This window comes from Salvelinus sp. IW2-2015, linkage group LG34, assembly GCF_002910315.2.
Source record: "Salvelinus sp. IW2-2015 linkage group LG34, ASM291031v2, whole genome shotgun sequence".
NCBI classification, from domain to species: domain Eukaryota; kingdom Metazoa; phylum Chordata; class Actinopteri; order Salmoniformes; family Salmonidae; genus Salvelinus; species Salvelinus sp. IW2-2015.
Window position 1 is genome coordinate 4723688 of NC_036873.1, and position 13762 is coordinate 4737449.

Sequence of the window (13762 nt, forward strand, 5' to 3'; positions counted from 1 at the left end):
ATCTAACCTGCTCTAGTCTATATCTGATCGAGGCTTGTTTCTCTTCTCACACTACCTTAAGGTCAGACTCTGGCTGTCTTTGATTGGCCCAAGGGCTTCAGTCTATCTCCTAAGGACGAGAAGTTCACCGGGGTTAGTGAGAGTTTGCTGAACACGTCTTCATTTGGTACACTGTATCCACAAATGTAATATGCTATTTAAATGCCACGGGTAAAGGTTAGCCAGTATAGAGAGAGCATGCATAATGTTTCCCCAGGCCGGCGAATGTTTGTGATATGATATCATGCACTCTTCTTCAAGCCAAGCTATCTGGTATAGTCGGGTATAGCAAGGCCATTCTATGTGTGTGGATGGATGGAGTCTTTGTTTTTCTGCTGATAATGTAAATCCATTTCCATTCCATGCACAGTACCAGAGGTGTGTATAAACGGAATCCTTGTTGGCATGTACATACCCACTGGGCAAGATCTGGTTGAATCAATGTTGTTTCCACGTAATAAAAATAAAAATATGGTATGATGTTGAATCAACGTGGGAAACTGATTGGATTCGCAAGAAGTCATCAACGTAAGGGAATTTACTATTTTTTCACCCAACTTTAAACCTAAATCCAATGACATGGTAAGTTTTTGTTGATTTCACATTGAATTCCCGTTAGTGATGTAAATCAAAACTCGACGTTGAAATGACGTGTGTGCCCAGTGGGTATACAGGTATATGCATATACAGCTCTGACATAAATACATAAATAAAGAAATTGACTCGGGGTTTAATTATTAACAAGTACACAAGTGTATTTTATTTAACGCAAGCAAGTTTGTTCCTACAGTTTAAAAAAAAGCCACTGTTTAAGCCGTTGGCACATGTATGTACAAAACAGATTATGAAGAATTGTACAGCCTGCTACAAAGCATTCTTAGTGAAAGTACAAAAACTAATATGGGAGAAGAAAGCAGAAAGCATTGTCAGGTTTATACTGAAGAAGTGAATACGCAACATCATAACAAGTAGTATCTGTATTATAAGACATGGCTTTCAAAAATGAATATGACAAACTAAAGGAGGAAGGGAAACAAAATCATTCACTACAACCTAATAGGCTATTTGTTTACTTAGCATAATACTGTTAGCGTAGGAACCGCAATACTGAAGCATATAAGAAATCAGTCGACTCAGACAGTCCAAGCGTAAAAATGAGAAATGAAAATGATAAAGAGAGAGGTTATTTTTACTTTTTGAATCAGTTAAAAACTATTACCACTGAATGCATAACCATGCCACAAATAACAACTAGATTCACGGTTCTTTTTTAACTAGATAACACAAGTCATTTTTTTCTTGGTTAATAACCAAACGCTGCATGACTACAGTACAGAGATTCAGCTTCAAATCCAAAAGCACGTAACACCAAGAGCTCACGATGGTTGAATAAGTGCACCAAGACATTTTTGTTCTTTTTTGTTAGCAACGGAATGATGAAACGCTGTACTGCAGAACTAGAGTAGCAGAAAGAATTATGACAGAGTTTGGTCCATACTCAAGAGTAATATAGTTTTAGTTGTTTTATAGACATTTCATGTTTTTTAGTATAGCTTCACAGACAGGGTTTGGGTCAGTTTTTTTTCAATTCAGTCAATTCTGCAAGAATTTCCGTTTATTTCCGGAATTGACTGGACTTAAATGGAATTGAACCCAACCCTGCAGACGGTTAGGTTATCTCTCAATGTGATACTCAACTTTTTCCACGTGCAGCAATACGACCGTTTCAGGCCTAAAGCTTGTTCATCCACTTGCCGTCTAGATTTGGCTACCATATTTATTTCACTGGTATCTCTGAAATGGACGTTCACAAGAATATCACCAAACTTTGACCAATGAAATGAATGACCTGAAATTGAAGTGTCTCACATATATGTATATATTTATATACCGTAGATATATATACAGAGCAGAATACTGACAAAAAAAAACATCTAATATTTTTTCTTCTGATAACTTGCATTTAAAAAGTTGAAGATTAAAACATAAAAATAAAACCTGTAAAATGTTATTTGCATGTGAGTTATGGCTTGCGATGGATGAGAAAAGTGGCCATTCTATCAGATGTATTTCTACGTCATGTTATTCCCACAACCCTCTTCTTCTTCCTCCTTATACTACATATCATCATCATCATCTTCATCACTCTGCTGACTTGCCACTCAAACAACTGTTTTCTTTTCACAGTTTCAGAACACTATTATTATTGACAGACAATCAGTGTTTTTCACTTTGAATGACTAGGCTACTCAACAAAGCTAGCATACATTTCTGACAGTTAGGCCAAGCTACAGTTATAGCAATATGTAAAAAGTCACTTTAAGGTACTTTTTGTTTGTTTGAAAATCCCTGGCACCCCCAACCAATAAAGAATTTTCTGAAAAAAGATTCTGTACATAGTTTTTATACCGGCGATGCTTACTGTTTCGGAAGCTTATTATGCTGTAATTTACCTGTAAATTATACAAGTTTGGTCACATTTTGGTCTTGTTAAGTGGATATGTTGAAATGAAATGGATGTTAAGACCTATGTAGGATTGGAGCTCCGTTGGATGACGAGTGTTTAGGAACGTATAAATATATTACACGGAAATGTGAATTAAAAAGCGATAAAAACTCAACAGCCCCCAGCCCGACCCCTCCTAAAACCAAACATAAATAAATGGAAGTACTCGACGTCGAGATATAGAACAACACGGTAAAAAGCAATGACACATTGTAAAAAGATGTGCTACTACTGATATACAAAATGCAAATGGAAAAAAAGAGGGGAAGAGGTAGAAGAGGTGAAAGAGGGAAAGGGGTAGGGTATAAGAAGAAGAAAGGGTAGAGGAAAGGGAGGAGTAAGAGGAGGAGAAACAGAAAGGAAATCTCAATACAGGAAAGAAGGGTTCGTCAGAGAAGACACACGATATCCCGCAGGAACGACTTGTCTCATCACACCCGTAAGCTTAGTGAAGTCGAAACCACCCACAACACGACACGACACCACAAACCCCCCTTACACTTGTGCCCCTAAGAACATAAACACCAGACATTGAATAGCTCGTGTGGTTGCTGTGTGTGTTCTGCTGCGTGTGTGTCATGGACGTGTGTGTGTGTGTGTGTGTTGGAGAGGGAGGGAAGGATAGGGGGGACGGGACGGACGTGTGCTTTAGGTGTAGGCATTGAGACGCTCTTTAGAGCGAGTGGAGTGGATGTCGTGGAGCTCCTGCTCCTCCTTGGACTTGATGTCCTCGTACTTCTGCATCCGACACGCGTCCTTCACGTAGGCCCAGTTAGCGGACAGTACCATTAGGWAGTGGACCTGTATTAGAGGGACACATGGGTTACAGGGATGTTAGTGGGAGGATTGTTAACCGCTCGACCAAGCCTATACCTCAGGGGAGAGTKTATTGATTAATTAAWTAGGCKGAAACAGAATTAGTTMSATAATTAGACAAAGCTATARCCAAAAACCMAAAGCAGATMWTTTAGTGGCACTGTGCCTTCAYTGGKTTAAAACCAAAACMAACCWAAATGTAAGGGATGGATTAGTTGATCAACCTTATTCTTTAGTGAGCTCTGTGTCTGTTACGGCTGTGTCAGCATTTGTGCTAGTCAGGTGAACGGGGYGTGACAGGAGAGCCCGGTTATYAATATACCTATCGATAGCAACCAGAGGGKCTTGGTTATTATAATCAGTGGTGCCAGCAAAGCATATTTTAGTGAATAACAACAGAATCATGTGACGTGACCGATGASAGAGCTGGCGATGCTTTGGGGGCGACCCCTAAGCKCCTAGGTTCAGAGTTCAGTTCGGCCATGTTGATATCGAGGCGGTCGGCYCCTCTCAGCTCCTGACGGCGTACAGTGATGTCACTGAGACCACTGAGGTCAGGGGTAAAGGTGATGGGCCAACCGATAGGCCCCCGTCAGAAGCGGGTGCAGTATTTGCCCAGACTCTGAGACGTCAGGAGGACATTGTTACGGATAAGGACCGTGGCAGCTGACGCCTGTCCGCATCAGACCAGAGAGAAAGAGAAAGGAGAGAAGCAGTTATTGGACTCTGGGTTGCGTTCATTAGGCACCAAATGGAAGAAGGACTGAAACAGGTAGCGACTATGTTGAGTGCCCTACCTAAGGAACATATCCCTGATGTGTTTCTGCAGTAACTATTTTCTCCACTGAGAGGCAGTGAGGTGTCAGTGATCAGCCAACCAGAGCATCTGCTGCAGAGGTTCTGAAGAAGTAGTTATGAGGTAATTAAATAAAGAAAAACACTTGCACTCCTCTGGTCCAATGTATTGCATTGATGATATTGTGTTGTAATGATGATGTGAAGATTAACATGCCTAATGAATTCCCTAAGCTTGGGATAATTAAGTTATTCTATTATTTTGTTATATAATGACATGACTCAAACTCCTCATGAATAAACAGATTCACCAAGATAGATCCAAGTTGGAGATACAGACAGTACTTCCTTCATACAATCTCAGAGTGATCTAAGATAATTTATCACAGAAAATATTAGACGAGAAGATGGTACATCAATATTGTCTATGCAAATTGATTTCTTACCCAGAACTAACACGAACACACTTAGGTGAGTCATCCCATTGTGTATTACCATAGACATCCACCGGGTGGCCAAAGAGCACACAGTTGGGCCACAGATACAGACTTTCTGTAGTGAAGAGCCGCTCCCGCCCAAATTGATTTCATTTTCTCTCGTCTTTTATAGTCTTCAGACAACGCAGCAACAATGTCCTATTTGTAGATTTAAAACATTACATCATGGGTCTAAGGACTGGAAATGTATGACGTTTATATTTTGTGGTAACAGGAAGCTGTTATGGACATATCTATTTGATGACAACCAAACCATAAGAAACTAGTGTCATTGATGTTTTGACAAAACATTTCTCTGTTATTTTCCCTGTGAACATATGTTTTTGTTTAAAAAGGAACTAGATACCGAATAACAGCCTTCATTAAATGTGTATCCTTCCATCCTAGCTACAGACGCAGCAGTCTTCTCCAGTGAAGACGGTTGCTCCAGTCCTCACCATTACTTAGCTGCTCTCAACAAGCTCCTTTCTTCTCACCCAGTTTCCATGGCAACTGCGCCCTGTGCTTCTCCATCGCTAGGTTAACACCTCCCTCTAATCAACAGCTCTCTCTCTCTCTCTCGCCCTCTCGCGCGTTCTCTCTCTCTCTCTCTCTCTCTGTCGCTATGTCTTACTCTCTGTGTGTGTCTCTCCCTCTCAGTGTCTCTCAATCACTCAATGTCTCTCTCTGTCTGTCTCTCTCTGTGTCTATCACTCGATCAGTCTGCCTCTGTTTTGCACTTTCTCGATCTACCTCGCTCTTAACACTGGGAGGACCTCTTTCAAAGTCAGCAGCATAAAAAACAGTCCGTTTTTCCTCCCGATTACCAATCTCTTGAATCACTAGTAGTATAACCTTTGGTATGTCCCCACACAACAAGACAATCCTCTCCCACTAAGGTTTACCCTGCCTGCCAATCTTTATGTGTTCAGACAGAGGGGAGGGAACAGTGGCGATGCTATCAACAGACATTTAAGGACCAATAGGCAGGTCACACAGCCCTCAGACATAAAGTAGAGCTGTCATTGTCTCACCATGGCGATAACTGCAGCCCCAGCCCCGGCCAGGGCACAGACGAACAAGTGGAACGTCATGTCCAGCTGAAAGACAATCAAACACAACACAGCTTTATTAGTCACCAGGAAATGAAGACAATATACAACATCGGTGCTTGCTTTGTTGGTATTCAAAATGGGACACAAAGCATCGTTCCAACTTGTAATGTCTGTGTTTACAATATTGCCAGCTCATGTTGAGATTCAAAAACTAAATCTGAGAGTGGTTGCTTTGAGAGTGAGATAGGGCAAGATGTATTAAGATTTGTCCCCAGGGAAATATTAGCTCACTTTTTCAAAGGGAATTAAACGGAGGTAGGACAAAAGGATAAAGGAGGTTAAAGGTTAAACAGAAAGGCAGATTCATCTTTATTAAGCTATGTTTTTTGTTCCCTTTCCACAAGAGGTTAAAGTTCAAACCCCTAGAAATCTGGTAGTGCCACTACACTCATCACACTCACACAAATCACCATTTAAAATGACAGCAGTGTTCCTATAGCAGTGTTCTCAATCCTAGTCCCGGGGTCCCAAAGGGGAGCACATCTTGTGTTTTTGCCCTAACACTGATACACCTAATTCAAATCAAAGGCTTGACGATGAGTTGATTGGTTGAATCAAGTGTGTGAGTGTTAGGGCAAAAACCAAAAAGTGCATTTTGGTCCCCAGAGTCAGGATCGGGAAACACTTCCCTAAAGCATTTATGATTTGAGAAACATTCCACCTCTATGGACAGACAGCCTTCAATGTGAGAGAGGAGCCTAACCCCTGAGGTGCGGCGATCACTAAAGGTCACAGCCAACAGAACCTCGCCTCCCCCTTCATCGCTCCCCAGCCACACACACACACACACACACACACACACACACTTACCTCGTTAGACTCACACATCTTAAAGAACTTCTCGGAGCCCGTGCACACCTTCCTCTCCTCCCCGATAGTTACCATGCCTGCGAAAAAACAACATTCAATTTCACATTTACATTTCAGAGACTTAGCTTGGCCGGCGCTTCGATCCACAGAGACCTAACAACAGCTACTGCAGCGAGTTACAACAAACACTCATGTTAAAGGGTATGTAAATGTAAATGTAAAAAAAATATTGATTGAATTGTGTGTCTGCGAAGTGAGAAGACTAAACGACACACTAATCAGTACAGTATGCTCCATAGTTCATTGTCTTGTCAGACATCTTATCCACATTCATGATAGAACACAACACAACAAACAACTGGAAATAAACCACAAAGTCCTGGTTAACCACTGCCAGTGTCAGTGACTGTGTACGTATACTGTAAATGGCAACAGTGGCGGCGCCACCCGGGCCCGCCCTTACCAAACTGGCGCAGGTCCAGGCAGAGGTTGGCCCCTCCACCACAGTGGTGTTCTGACACATGGTCCAGATGTTGAAGTACATGAAGACGGGCAGCGAGGTAAAGGCTGTCACACCAACCAGGCCAGGAAGAAGATATAGGTCAACATAATGAACTGCAGGAAGAAATGGAGGACACAGAGGGAATGGTTCATTAGAGAGAGAGAGAGGGAAAGAGAGAGAGAGAGTGTTAGAGAAGAGCACAGAAGGAAATGAGGGAGGAGAATAAAGAGAGGGAAGGAAGGAGGGAAGGAAGAGAAGGACGGTCCATTAGAAAGAGAGAGGGAGGAAGGAAGGAAGAAGGAAGAGAAGGACGGTCCATTAGAAAGAGAGAGGGAGGGAAAGAGAGGGAGGAAGGAGGAGAAGGAAGAGAAGGACGGTCGCATTAGAAAGAGAGAGGGAGGGAAAGAGAGGGAGGAAGGAGGAGAAGGAAGAGAAGGACGGTCCATTGGAAAGAGAGAGGGAGGGGAAGAAAGAGAGGGAGGGGAAGAAGGAAGAGAAGGACGGTCCATTAGAAAGAGGAAGGGAGGGGAAGAGAGGGAGGAAGGAGGAGAAGGAAGTGAGGGATGGGCCCATTAGAGAGAGAGAGAAGATGACAGTTATAAGTCGGTAGAAGGCTGACTGGCACATCAGCTGTCATTAGCATTGGGCCATAATTCAAAGAAGAGACATCTTAAGCTGTAAGTTCTCCATCTCCAGATCTCTAATCCCGTTTCTCGAGTACTTCCGCCAGAAAGACGTGTCCTGATTGTCTACCCTAATGCTTATACCTATCCAACGCCTTCAGAAATACAGGGAGCGGATAGGGCGCAGAGGATAGGGGTTGATTTAAGTGTGTTTCTTACCCAGGCGGAGACGCASCGTCCGCAGGCGGTGATCTTGAAGTCTCCGTACAGGTCCCTGATGGCGCCGGTGGTGAAGAAGCCCTCCACCATCAGCAGGATGCCGTAGACGAAGAACGCCGCCGCCACGCCRTAGATGACATACTTCAAGATGTCAATCCTGCGGAGGAAGACAGAGAGACAGGAGCAGCGCGATGGGATCACTCAGTTGGTGTGGCTAGCACACCAAGACTAGCGGTTTCACTCCCAGGAACCATAGAATTAGGAATTAGAATACTAATTAAATGTTCATTTAATAGGATCCTCATGACAGGAACTTACAAAGATCCATTTTTGGAATCAAATCATTGCTAAACAATACCGGTGTGTGCATTGAGTGTGCAGGCCATTTAGTAAAGTACCTCACTATTACATGCTTTTTTAGTCCAAGTGCATTGGACTACAAATGATATTACTTCCAGCAGTGACAGACAGTATTCTGACTGTATACTGCAGTCAGTTGGCTTCCGTCATTCTGCATTTTTTCCTTGCTTGGACTGATGGATTAGCTCTCATTTAGCTAATGACTGTGTGTTTAATTCTGTAGGGTTATGTAAAAAGCTCTAATGTCCCAGAAAGAACCTGGGTAGGAAAGTTAGGGTTAGCTCCATCCCTGCAGGTTAGGAAGCGATTTCGGAGATAGTATTAGACAAACACAGTGGGTAGGTTTCACACGCTTTAATCTGATAAAGATGATTTTATAGAGGTGTAAACCTTGTTTTTTTAGTACCCTCAATCTGAAGTGAATTTCACACATAGTACAGCACACACCACATATTAAGTGTATAGAAAGCCCAGTTACATCAGTATAGAAAGCCCAGCTACATCAGTATAGAAAGCCCAGTTACATCAGTATAACAAGCCCAGTTACATCCAGTATAAAATTTCCCAGCTACATCAGTATAGAGCAAGCCCAGTTACATCAGTATAACAAGCCCAGTTACATCAGTTATAACAAGCCCAGTTACATCAGTATACAAGCCCAGTTACAACTCAGATTAATAAGAGCAAGCCCAGTTACATCAGTAATAACAAAGCCCAGTTACATCAGTATAACAAGCCCAGTTACATCAGTATAAAAAGCCCAGTTACATCAGTATAAACAAGCCCAGTTACATCAGTATAACTTAAGCCAGTATACATCAGTCAGCATATAACAAGCCCAGTTACATCAGTATAACAAGCCCAGTACATCAGTCCCATTACATCATATACAAGCCCAGTTACATCAGTATAACAAGCCCAGTTACATCAGTATAAAAGCATCCAGTTACATCCAGTATTTAAAAAGCCCAGTTACATCAGTATAAACAAGCCAGTTACATCAGTATAACAAGCCCAAGTTACATCAGTATAAAAAGCCCAGTTACATCAGTATAACAAAGGCCCTAGTTACATCAGTATAAAAAGCCCAGTTACATTCAGTATAACAAGCCAGTGCATCAGTTAATAACAAGCCAGTTACATTCAGTATTAAACAAGCCCAGTTTACATCAGTATAAAAATGCCCAGTTACATCAGATAGAAAAGCCCAGTTACAGCAGTACAGAAAGCCCAGTTACATCCGCTATAAAAAAGCCCAGTTACATCATTACAGAGAAGCCCCAGTTACAATCAGTATAGGAAACGCCCAGTTACATCTAGATATAAATGCCCAGTTTACATCAGTATAGGAAAGCCCAGTTACATCATTACAAGAAAGCCCAGTTACATCCGATAAAAAGCCCAGTTCATCAGTAATAGAAAGCCCAGTTACATCCGTATTAGAAAGCCCAGTTACAGTCATTACAGAAAGCCCAGTCTTACATCCGTATTAAAAAGCCCAGTTACATCAGTACAGAAGCCCAGTCACTTACAGAAAGCCAGTACATCAGTAATAGAGAAAGCCCAGTTACATCAGTAGGAGAAGGCCCAGTTACATTCAGTATAGAAGCCCAGTTACATCAGTATAGAAAGCCAGTTACATCAGTATAAAATGCCCAGTATACACAGTATAGAAAGCCCAGTTACTATTCAGTGATAAAAACCCAGTTACATCAGTATAGAAAGCCCAGTTACATCAGTATAAAATGCCCAGTTACATCTCAGTATAAAAGCCCAGTTACATCAGTATAAAGCCCAGTTACATCTCGATAGAAAGCCCAGTTACATCAATTACAGAAAGCCCAGTTACATCCGTATAAAAAAGCCCAGTTACATCAGTACAGAAAGCCCAGTTACATCAGTACAGAAAGCCCAGTTACATCAGTATAGAAAGCCCAGTTACATCAGTAGAGAAAGCCCAGTTACATCAGTTATAGAATGCCCAGTTACATCAGTATAAAATCCCAGTTACATCAGTATTAAAATGCCCAGTTACATCAGTATAAAAGCCCAGTTACATCAGTATAAAAAAGCCCAGTATACATCAGTAATAGAAGCCCAGTTACATCAGTATAAAATGCCCAGTTACATCAGTATAAAAAGCCCAGTTACATCAGTATAGAAAGCCCAGTTACATCAGTATAGAAAGCCCAGTTACATCAGTATACAAGCCCAGTTACTCAGTTAGGCCAGGTCTACTGCTCATGTCACATTCACCGCCATTCCAACATCTAGTAGAAGCACACACACACTTGCAGTCACTACCACACACCCCTCCCTCCCTCTCGGCAGGCAGAGTTCCGGTGAGCAGGTGCGCCCGGGACAACCCAGAGTGATTTCAGAGAGCTTTAAATCCCCCAACGGCCCCGGTGCCAAGACATCACGCAGATGTACAAAACACATGCATACACACACACACACACACACACACACACACACACACACACACACACACACACACACACACAACACACACACACACACACAACACACACACACACACACACACACACACAACACACACAAACACACACACACACACAGACAGCACACACACACACACACCACACACACAGGAGTGTAAAAATCGATCTCGTCAGTGTGCTGCTCGTCAGGGAAAAAATCTCCCTCCCTCCCACTCACACACATATTCATGATCAAACACCTGATAAATACACCTCTCTTCACCAGACAGTCATCTTGAATATATTTTTAGATTTGAATTAAAGCTTAAAAATGCACTAATGTGTGTATTTGTATTTATTATGGATCCCCATTAGCTGCGGCCGTACTCTTCATGGGGTCCAGCAAAATGAAGGCAGTTTATACAATTTTAAAAACATTACAATACATTCACAGATTTCACAACACACTGTGTACCTTCAGACCCCTACTTCATCACTACCACATATCTACAGTACAGAATCCATGTGTACGTGTGTGTATAGTGTGTATGCTATCGTGTGTCCCCGCTGTTCCATAAGGTGTTTTTTATCTGTTTTTTAAATCGAATTGTACTCCTTGCATCAGTTACTTGATGTGGAATAGAGTTCCATGTAGCCATTGCTCTATGTAGCACTGTGTGCCTCCCATAGTCTGTTCTGGACTTGGGGATTGTCAAGAGACCTCTGGTGGCATGTCTTGTGGGGTATGCATGAGTGTCTGAGCTGTGTGCCAGTAGTTCAAACAGACCTCGGTGCATTCAACATGTCAATACCTCTCATAAATACAAGTAGTGAGTCAATCTCTCTTCCACTTTGAGCAAGGAGAGATTGACATGCATATTATTAATATTAGCTCTCTGTGTACAGCCAAGGGCCAGCCGTGATGTCCTGTTCTGAGCCAATTGCAATTTTCCTAAGTCCTTTCTTGTCGCACCTGACCACACGACTGAACAACTGAACAGTAGTCCAGATGAGACAAAACTATGGCCTGTAGGACCTGCCTTGTTGATAGTGTTGTTAAGAAGGCAGAGCATAGCTCTAATATGGACAGACTTCTACCCATCGTAGCTACTGTTGGATCAATATGTTTTGACCATGACAATCCAGGGTTACTCCAAGCAGTTTAGTCACCTCAACTTGCTCAATTTCCACATTTGTTACAAGATTTAGTTGAAGTTTAGGGTTTAGTGAATGATTTGTCCCAAAGACAATGCTTTAAGTTTTAGAAATATTTAGAACTAACTTATTCCTTGCCACCCACTCTGAAACTAACACTTAACAAAGAGTTGCAGTCATTTCAGTCACTGTATATTGAGACTCACCATCGATTCAACAGTTCAGTATTATACTGTTGTGTATTGAGATAAGGGAGGGGAGAGTAAGGATAGTTTTACCTAATCACATTTTAAATACTCATCTTGTTGGGTATATGTATAGATAGTGAGTAATAATGTAGGTGTAAGGGAGATTTGCCGACCTCAATCTACACTTACAAGATAGCTGTGCACCGCTAATTGTTAATCACTTTAGAAGAAAGAAAGAGAAGAAAATGTTCCGTTAAGTAACTGTGACTCACTTCCAGTAGCAATCACCAGGGACTACTTGGGGGACATGTACATTTTACTATCTAGGGCGACCGAGGATATGGCGTTTCGATAAGGTGTTAACTAGGTGTGCCAGTCATAGCACAGGCGAGATTGGAACCATTCCCTTTACAGGTACTGAAGCTTTCAAAATAGGGCACTTTTTTTGTGAGGACACACAGACTGCTGTTTTAACCACACTAATAAGGCTAGTTTCTCCAGGGGTCGAAGCAGACAAGGAGTAGGAGGAAGTGAAAATTCCAAGGCAACTTCTCCTCATTGAGTTTCAACACATCTCCAGGCTGCATGTAGGTGTTTTGACTAACCAGACCGTGAGTCATTTTGAAAAGGGCGAGAAAAAAAACACTGTGACACCCCTCCCACGCAAACACACCCASRCTCACATGGTTAAGATGTCCAGGGTTTCCACGGGTGCTCGGACCACCTCGAAGTAGTTCTGCAGGATGGTGACGGTGCCAGAGAGGGCCTCGTGCCCGCAGCCACAGAACAGCGCCACCCCAGCGTACAGAAGGATGGTCGCGAAGAGAGAGGCATACGGGAGGACKCCCAGGCATTTGACGCAGCACTCAAAGCATCCTGGACAGGGGCAGAGAGAGAAGAGGAGAACGTTTAGACTAAAGACGGTGGTAGAATATCTTAGATATTCACAGGTGCTCTAGTCATGAAATACGGTACATGTCACACTCTATTCATGGCTTGACAGGAATTGAAATACGTTTGACACCAGAACCAAAGGAAATAAAAGCAGTGTAACAGCGAGGGAATCGTTGATTCAGAATCAGAAGATCATTAAATCAGCGTTTTTCATTCAACGTTTTATTTTATTTCTTCTATTTTACTACACCAAATCCCACCGCATCTAATTTAAAACGCTCAAATTATATAACAACAAACACTCTAACCACATTTCTCCAGTTGACCCAGAGCCAATACATCGCCTGTTGCCATCTCGGGAAGGAAGTTTACTGTTACTCCAGCCAATCATAATCGCTCCTCGGATAGATTTATGGGTTTAATATAAAGAGTGCAAACAGTATTGATCTGTGGATTGCGGATTGCGGCCCTGCAAATGGAATCCCTCCCTTCACCCAGGCTAGAGCAGCTGCTGGATTTATGACTAGTCGTAAACACGGTGAGTGAGAGAGTGAGTGAGAGCTACAAAACAGAACACTGATAGAAGGAGAGGACACAGTGAGAGAGGGATAGAAGGAGAGATGCAGTGTAATGGATAATACTGTGTCTGTGAGGGGGGGGTGTGTTTTATTATCTCAGACTACAGGAAGTGTCTATCTGACCGTCTCCGATGAAGAAAAAGCGTGTTTGTGATACTTGAGTGTAACGCTCCCATCTATCTTCAACTGGACTGGATAGGCGAGGTTCAGATATCGCTTWTCAAAYGAATCGRCAAAYGTCC

At 42.4% G+C, this 13762-nt stretch overlaps 1 protein-coding gene and 1 long non-coding RNA gene across 3 annotated transcripts in view; one reads left to right on the plus strand and one right to left on the minus strand.

The window, feature by feature from the left end:
- Positions 1–768: 768 nt before the first annotated feature.
- Positions 769–13762, minus strand: part of LOC111958357 (neuronal membrane glycoprotein M6-a) — a 97344-nt gene continuing 84350 nt past the window's right edge. Inside the window, 8 exon segments of the mRNA XM_023979590.2 lie at positions 769–3346; positions 5667–5732; positions 6558–6634; positions 7021–7050; positions 7053–7136; positions 7139–7172; positions 7902–8058; positions 12732–12924. Coding sequence (XP_023835358.1) covers positions 3194–3346; positions 5667–5732; positions 6558–6634; positions 7021–7050; positions 7053–7136; positions 7139–7172; positions 7902–8058; positions 12732–12924 — 794 coding nt within the window. The 3' untranslated portion in view covers positions 769–3193.
- LOC139023678 (uncharacterized) lies at positions 8721–9320 on the plus strand. 2 transcript variants are annotated; one of them, XR_011474821.1, is made up of 5 exons: positions 8721–8813; positions 8864–8900; positions 8980–9048; positions 9161–9206; positions 9281–9320. It is a non-coding gene; the product is annotated as an uncharacterized lncRNA (long non-coding RNA). The 2 variants fall into 2 exon arrangements; XR_011474820.1 differs by lacking the exon at positions 8721–8813 and having other exon boundaries at positions 8841–8900.